The 8,704-nt window shown below is 34.7% G+C and overlaps 1 protein-coding gene across 6 annotated transcripts; it reads right to left on the reverse strand.

Annotated features, from left to right (window-relative positions):
- Nucleotides 1-264: 264 nt before the first annotated feature.
- On the reverse strand, nt 265-6,916 carry LOC117989142 (prostaglandin reductase 1-like). 6 transcript variants are annotated; one of them, XM_069503687.1, is made up of 9 exons: nt 6,781-6,915; nt 6,565-6,661; nt 6,243-6,424; nt 5,564-5,666; nt 4,561-4,743; nt 3,606-3,724; nt 2,248-2,402; nt 1,560-1,665; nt 265-529 (listed from the first exon to the last, which is right to left on the reverse strand). In XM_069503687.1, exons 3-9 carry the CDS (start codon nt 6,400-6,402, stop codon nt 297-299), a joined length of 1,059 nt encoding a protein of 352 aa, XP_069359788.1. In that variant the 5' UTR covers nt 6,403-6,424; nt 6,565-6,661; nt 6,781-6,915; the 3' UTR covers nt 265-296. The 6 variants fall into 6 exon arrangements, with proteins under 6 accessions (XP_069359788.1, XP_069359789.1, XP_069359791.1 ...); XM_069503688.1 differs by having other exon boundaries at nt 6,811-6,897; XM_069503690.1 differs by having other exon boundaries at nt 6,636-6,661; nt 6,781-6,873.
- Between the last annotated feature and the right edge of the window lie 1,788 nt (nt 6,917-8,704).

Raw genomic sequence — 8,704 nt, forward strand, 5'->3', positions numbered from 1 at the left:
CGTGTTTTGTCGAATGTTGGCAAAGTCACAATAGGGCTACTTCTAATAGTCCTTGTTCTGAGCAAGAAAGTATGGTTGAATTATTACTCTGTGGTCAAGACGCGCCAAAATCTTAAATTTTTAAGTTTTTGTGGCTGCGGCCTGCGCCCAGCATCTTTTTTTCTGTTCTATAAATAAGTATGGTTTCGGTACTTTACCTACTAACTATTATACTAATAATTGATTACACAGTTATGATAGGAGTAGGAGTAAGAGTACAATCAGTTTTGTAGTATAGGTACACGAAAAATAGAGCTTTATTTAACTTTAACCACTGCTTTTCCCGTATTCTCCCCTCTCAAAATCCCTACCAACGCATCAACCATATTATCAAAACCGTGGTAAACTTTTTCTTGATATTTTAGTTTCCCTTCTTTTAACCATTTCAAATTCATATCGATTCCCTCTTGCCAGCGACCAGTCCATCGGTTTACTAAAAACCCTTCCATTTTGAGTTCCTTGAAAACTAGTGCAGGCTGCACAATCGTAACTGAAACGGACATTGAAAAATTAAAACCCCCCGTTTTAGTAGCGCACGCATCATGGAATGCACCAGGGCTGTCACCCGTAGTCATTATTTTCATCAATTATACAATATTTGGGAATAGATATAAAAGTATATGTAGGCTCGTCAGCACCAGAAGTATGTTATTATTATCGAGATTGAAGACTAAACCACTAAAAGTAACCTTAAGTAATGGTTAACCAGATACGTCAGGATTACAACCTTTAGATTACCCGAGCCTTCGTGGGCATACTAACATCATTCTTGCACACTACGAGAGATATCGCAGACTACCCTCAACTATTAACCTACCGTCAATAATGAGTCATGATAACAACGTCTCTTATGAGACTAGACATCGCTAACTAACACTAGCTAAGTCCCTACCTAGCGACCGGCTCCAACCATCCCCATACCGGCCCCAGACCAACCAGCTAACCTAGCACACCACACTTAGTTCAATTAACCTCAACTACAACAATCACGTTTGTCTAATACAAATTGGAACGATACAAGAAGGACTTACCGATACACAGCTAGTGAACACACACTACACAGTCACACACACTTTCACAGCACCTTTCACAACCTAGTACTGTAACCTTACGTCTTAAACAACTACAATGATAATAATAAAACCTACAGTACGATACACATAGTATCTACTGAGAAGCGCCCTCGGTAAGAGCCACACGAATAATGATCTCCTCGTACCGCCGCATTCACTTTTATTGTCTCAAAATGACGGTGGGGCGATTACGTAATGTTCAATGAGCAAAGTGTTTACAATTAAAATGGCAGCGCGCCTGCATATATATTTTTTAAACTATTATATCAACAAAATATTAACATAAGATTATTCTAAAATAGAATTATTGTGTATTTTTTGTAGAATTGTGTATTTTTGTTCATAGCATAAATTTTTATTTCGTAAATTTGGTATAGGGTGCTGCAACTTTACACCTAGCAGTTTTTTAACTGTGATTTTTATGAAAGTTAGAGTTACCGATTTTACCTTTAGGAGGTGCCATATCATTGTAAGATGATATAGAGCCACAAACGGCGACTCTTCCATATTTATTCATATAAGACATTATTGTTGAACTGATCTCGCCTCCCACCTAAAAACAAACAAAGAAAATATTTACCTAATTTGATTGTATGGCATAAAGGTCCAGTGAAAATAAGTAAACCTATCTTTTAGTCGATATTGTATTCGCCATCCATATTAAACTAATCCATACTAAAATTATAAATACGAAAGTGTGTCTGTCTGTCTGTTAGCTTTTCACGACCCATCCGTTTAATCGTGCAAGTTATCTCTGTACCGAAATTTGGTACAGATGCAGCTTGCATCCCGGGGAAGGACGTAGGCTACTTCTTATCCCGGAATATCGAAGAGTTCCCTTGGGATTCAAAAAATCTAAATCCATGCGAATTGCGGCCATCATCTAGTAATATAATAAATGCGAAATGTCTGCCACCCTTTCACGGCTCAGCTGCTGAACCGTCTCGACGAAATGTGGAACAGAGATGGCTTGGAACCTGGAGATGGTCATGGGATATATTTATTCCAGAAAATCAAGGAGTCCCTACGGGATTCTTAATAACTGAAATCCACGGGGACCAAATCGCGAGCAGCATCTAGTCAGCTAGTTATTAATAGAACCAATCTATTAGGTATAGTCAGTATCGTTACATACATTGTCAAAATAACAATCCACTCGGTTTGGAGCACCATCTTTGAGGGCGGCTCTAATATTGCACGTTTTGTAGTTAAAGGCACGATCAAAACCTAGTTCCTTCTCTAAATATTCGCATTTCGCATCAGTACCAGCAAATCCTATTACTCGACAACCTGAAAAAGTAATATATAATTTGTTTTAAGATATTTTAAGAAAGTATATTATAGGAAAAGTGTTAGTGTGGCTAATTCCTTTGTACACAATCTCTAAACTAAACTATAATGACAAGTTTAAATCTATTGCTATCCCTTTCATAATGTTGCTTGCGGAAAAGGTTAGCACTAGATTTAGACCTATTAATTTAGTTTAGTTTAGAGATTGTGTACACGAGAATTGACCCCATTGTTTATCGACTGTTTTTACAAGAAAATGTGCACTATGATCAGGAAACTATGATGAATACTATAATAAGAATAAGGAAATCCATATCCAAAATAATACCTAGGTACATATTATAAAAGTTAAAGTGTGTCCGTCTGTCCATCGGTCTGCTAGCTTTTCACGGTCTATACCGTTAAACTAATTTTGACGAAATTTATAAGGTAGATACTATCGATAGCTTGCATCCCGGGGAAGGATATAGGCTACTTTTTATCCCGGAAAATCAAAAAGTTCCCACGGGATATTTACAAAACATAAATCCACGTTGAAAAAATCGAGTTATATACAACTGAAACTTAATATGTGGATGAAATCACGGGCATCACCTAAGCAGTCATATATATTAAGTACTAGCTGATACGTTCACGTAGAAATATTATTCATAAATAAGATTATAATATAACTAGCGACCCGCCCCGGCTTCGCATGGGTGGCAATGTTGATACTTATGTAGTGTCACTTCCATACTAATATTATAAATGCGAGCACCGCCGCCTCCGTCTCGTTTTGTTGCGCGGAATATTCGTTAATTTTCGATGGAAGCTTGATTTCTTCCGACATTTTGTGCAAATATCGTCATATTTCAACAAATTAACACAAACCAATATTAAACTATACCTATAAACCTTCCTCTTGAATCACTATCTATTGGTGAAAAACGCATTAAAATCCGTTACGTAGTTTACAAGATCTACGCGTTCATACATACAGAATACAGACAGACAGCGGGAAGCGACTTTATTTTATACTATGTAGAGACGTAGTAACAAAATATTATTTTGTTGTTACACTCATCTTGAACGTATTACTGACTTCCTGACTGTCGTGAAAGATGCAAGTGTAGATACGTGTTACGTAAGACCTAAAAGACGTTAGATATAGGGGTTTAATAACTTCACTCGCTGGCAACAATTACGGCCCTTTTCATTACTTACCCAAAATTTTACCAATTTGACCAACGTGAGAGCCAACGGCGCCAGCTGCCCCTGTTATTACAATAGTCTCCCCTTCCTTTGGTTGACATATCTCTTTCAAACCAAAGTATGCAGTATTTCTGAAATAAAAAGAGGCGACTGATGTCTTCCACTTAATGTTGGATTTGACTTCAGAAGTTAATTGAGGATATTCAATTATTAACGGAAGCTCTATGAAGTGATTGTTCAGACAAAAGTAATAAATAATCTCATCCATTAACTTTCAACGTACGTTTTATAAAATTACACAGTTAGGTAAATAAGTAAGAACCTACAGAATGATGTAACTGTGAAGTTTAAACCTTGATAACTCCCCACTTTTGTTATATTACTCTTAATTTGATTATGTACACAGCTCTTATGATGAGAAAAACCAGCTAAGTGCGACTCAAAGTCATGCTCCGAGACTTGCGCAGCTTCCAATATGTATAGTTAACTAATTATTTTGTTAGGTACTTAAAATTATCTTCAACTACAAATGTATGTTTGTAATCGCAAAAAATATTTTTTGTGCGATAATAATTGAATATAACTACAAATTAACGATTTTCAGAGTTTTTTTTATTAAAGCAGGTAAGTACTTACCTTCTTATGCTGTGAGATCTTACCAAATTTTGTGATTCTAGGTCAACGGGAAGTACGGTACCGGGTACCACCTTAAAGGTTTGGATTTAATGGCAAGTATCAAAATATCCAACCATATTTTTTGATTGCGTTTACTTATTATGCTGAATATTTTTTTATAGCTCCAAGTGAGCATACTTAGACCAAATGATTTGATATTAATTTTACTTTGATACCTCCACGAGCTCCTGGGAAAAAGGGCCTTGACAGACAGATAGCGTATAACGAAGTGATACATTAAAGGTTCATTTTTTCCTTTTGAGCAACGGAATCCTTAAAATTAGGAACTTACCCTGGCATACCGAGTAGACCCAGCGCTAAAGAAACAGGATATGGATTTAAGTCAGGCAGGACGGTAATTGGCAAGTCAAATGTGTTATTAACTTGCGCACTGGTTATGGTATGCGTGCGCCAGCCAAAAGAACCACACACATACGTTCCTACGGGAATGTTTTTATTTTTGCTATCGATTACTCTGAAATAAATATTATATGATTTAAAGGTAGGTAGGGTCAGCAACAAAGCTAGGTTTGCACCCACCAGTACAAGCGACTATGGACATGTGCATACCTAGCTTCGTTGCTGACTGTACTTAAGTATCTACTAATTATTTGACTGATTGAATAACATCATTAATTAATTATAAGACTGAATACACTAAAAATATTCAGTTCATTGATCTAGCTGATACCCACGACTTCGTCCGCGTGGATTTATATTTTTCAAACTCCCGCGGGAACTCTTTGTTTTCCCAGGATAAAAAGTAGCCTATGTGTTAATCCAGGGTATAATCTATCTCCATTCCAAAATTCATCCAAATCCGTTAAGCCGTTTTTGCGTGATTGAGTAACAAACATCCACACTCACATTTATAATATTAGTAGGATAGCTACTTAGCTAGGTCTGTGTCTGGAACTCCACGAGCCCAGTTCGAAAAATAAATCGTACTGACAAGAACTGGCAAAACACTCAGCAGTTAAGTACTCTTTTCAGGTCATAAAGTTACAATATTATGAATGTAACAATTTACTACAATCTTGGGTTGTGGGCAACAGAAAGCACAGCCGGTTGCTTATATTATATGCAACTTTGTCATTTTATCAATTTGTATAACAGCCTCGATTTAAAATAAATAATTGTGTGTAATTCAAACGCTTTGTATGTTTCGTCACATTACAAAACTAGGTATAAGTATTGAAACACCTATATTAGGTATAGGTATTGAAATACCTATATGTATAGGTAGGTATTGAAATATCTATACCTAGTTTTGTTACATTGGGAATTTCTCATACTTAGCCACTTGTCCACCTATCATATCTGTAGGTAATTTGTATGCTATCATATAGGCTCTCATATATGGATCCACACTAAGGTATTCAGCTTCAGTTAATATTTCTGAAAAGTAAACTAGATTTTTCATAATAGGTGTAAACTTTTACAAGATTTTTCGTTTACTTTGATAACATCACTACACGAACAGGTACCTACAAGTTTACAATTAACGAAAAACGAATACCTACTTACAAAACTTACTTTAAACAAAAAACTACTGTATCATCATGATTTACCACTATTCAATCACAATAAATAACTTTTCATTCATAGTTTTTGTCAACAACCCCATTACATTATTAAAATCTCTTATGTAATACCTACCTAAAAATACATTTTTCTTGTCTTTACAAAATATCCGTCATAAAAACATAGTGACAACCCTACATCGATTTATCCAACATCCCTTTATTTTCTTGTTATAGGTCCTACCTACCTACATAGAAATAAAATATATTTGTTATTAATTAAAATAATAATTATTTTTGAGTAAGTAGGTAAGTAGGTACTTATAGTGGTAGGTACAGAATACAGCTACTTAATTAAAAAATATAATAAGGTATAATATAGGTACCTACTCAAAGACGTCAAACATTAACAGTTTTACAATTTCTGTGATAAAAACAAATTCATATTTACCGCCATCCTTTAATACGGGAAGATCTTCTTCAACTATTTTAAAGTCGCTCCTTTTGGGTTCTCCTTGAAAATATTTGGTGAGGACATACTTTTGTGAGCACACTTTTTTTGAAACTCCTGAATATAACCGTCTCAATGCCAAGTTGGGAGAAAAAACCATCTTACAATTTTTATACCTAAAACTTTAAGTAGGTATTTAATACAAACAATTTTATTTTGATAAATAGTAGGTATACATTTACTAAGTAGATATTTATTTGTAACAACATAGGTAATGTTATCTTTTTTCTTATCTTCGTTCGATAGTTATATAGTTACTTACCGAAATGATAAGATCAAGGCAAATCAACAGTAGACCGTAGCTAAAGATATTCAGAATACAGAACAACCTACCGCATCAAGCTCGGCGCTACACCACGCTACACCGAAAGAAATGAAAACAAAAATTCAAATCAATGAATTAATCTTTTAAAACAATTGAATCAGGTAATTAAGTTTGTAGGTATATTTATATCGATAAAACAAGTAATTTACATACTAATATTAATAATAATTTAATAGTATATACATGCACGCGTTGTTCAGAGCGAATAATATCAACAACACTGAGTGATATTTTTAGTTTTATTTCAACAAAATTAATGAATGCGCTTGCGCTTACGACGCGCGACACAACACGGACATCCGGTGAGGTTGAGTACAGACTACAGACCACAGGTTAATGGTTCATATTGTATTCTGTATGGCTAAGATCTAGTAGACCGTACCGTAAAACGGGGTGAATAGGAACCGGGGTGTGAATAGGGACAAAACTGGGAATGAGATTTGAACGTAAAAATAATACCCAAATCAGCTTAGAATTTTGGTAGCATTGTTTTTCCCTATAGTAGAATATTTAATCTTTTATTTGGCAATACTGAACCAGAGACAAATTGGCATTAAAATAACGAAAGCGTCATTGCAAAAACGTTGTTCAAAACACGCTAAGCCGTAGGTCTCAAAACTTTGTTTACTTTGACGCAGTACGAGAATAAAACAGTACAAAAATTATTAGAAATCATTAAACATTTATCTAAGAGGCGTCACAAAAGCAGATTTGTCTAAATGTTACATATTTTTCTGTAAAAAAGAAAAAATTGGAAACCAAGTGGTTTTGGCTTTGCCATGGGGATTATAGGTACGGGAAAGGGGTGGATAGGAACGCTATACTTACTGAATTGGAACGAATCAAGGTTAAATAGGAACAGTAAGGTTTATATAGGGACAGGGCTGTCACTTTAAATATTTAATTAAATTGTTCAAAAAAATTCTTCCTTCATGTGTAGTCGACTAGTAAAATTTAGTTAAATGGCATTTTACTGTTTAATATTGATAAATAAATAAATAAATAAAAATATTTTTTATTCAATTAAACTTTTACAAGTATAGGTAGTACTACACTACTTGTAACAGTTTAATTTAATAAAAAATATTTTTATTTATTTATTTTTGAATCGTCAAACCACTGATTCGGAATGCCAGCAACCAGCAAGAAACTCGGCGGTTGCTTTTTTTTAAAGATTTGATACCTACTATGCCATGTATAATAACATATAGCCTATGTTACTTCTGAATAAAATAGCTATAGAATATGGTGAAAGAATTCTCAAAATCAGTCCAGTAATTTCAGAGTTTATCGATTACAAACAAACAAGTCTTCACTTTCCTAATCTAAATATATAAAAGGAAAAGGTGACTGACTGACTGATCTATCAACGTACAGCTCAAACTACTAGACAGATCGGGCTGAAATTTGGTATGAAGATAACTATTAAGACATAGGCATCCGCTAAGAAAGGATTTTTGAAAACTCAACCCCTAAGGGGTTGAAATAGGGGTTTGAAATTTGTGTCGGACGAAGTCGCGAGCATAAGCTAGTTTTGTAATATTAGAGGATAGACGAACTTGTGTTTGACAACCCTAACTTTTTTTCCCTATTCACCCCTTTGCCATTCCGTTACACCCCGGATCAAGTATAAATAGGGACAGCATATATTTTGATTAAAATATACCAGTAATTTATCATTATTTTATATTTTTTGGATGTTTCCTTAGAATTCTTACAACCGGAGATGCTTACAAACAGTTAAAGCATCATAATTTGTACCAAAACATCCGTAAATTTCAATGCGAAGTTAGATTTCGTACCTATTCACCCCGTTTTACGGTATATACTTTCCTACAAAGAAAGGAGATTTAAGGATTTGGGAGTTTTCGTAGTTTACTAAAACTACCTACCTAATGGTAAACTACTACCACCTACTATCATCATCTCTACTCTCAAGTCACAACTGTTTGTGATGAAATTATGTTTGTCACACGATGAAAATTGTCTGTGGTTGACTTCTCCCGAATTTGATAGGTTCGATTGATTCATCTCTGTGGTTATGGTTCTGGATTACTGGTCTGTGGTTATGGTTATG

Source organism: Maniola hyperantus, chromosome 15 (genome assembly GCF_902806685.2).
Source record: "Maniola hyperantus chromosome 15, iAphHyp1.2, whole genome shotgun sequence".
NCBI classification, from domain to species: domain Eukaryota; kingdom Metazoa; phylum Arthropoda; class Insecta; order Lepidoptera; family Nymphalidae; genus Maniola; species Maniola hyperantus.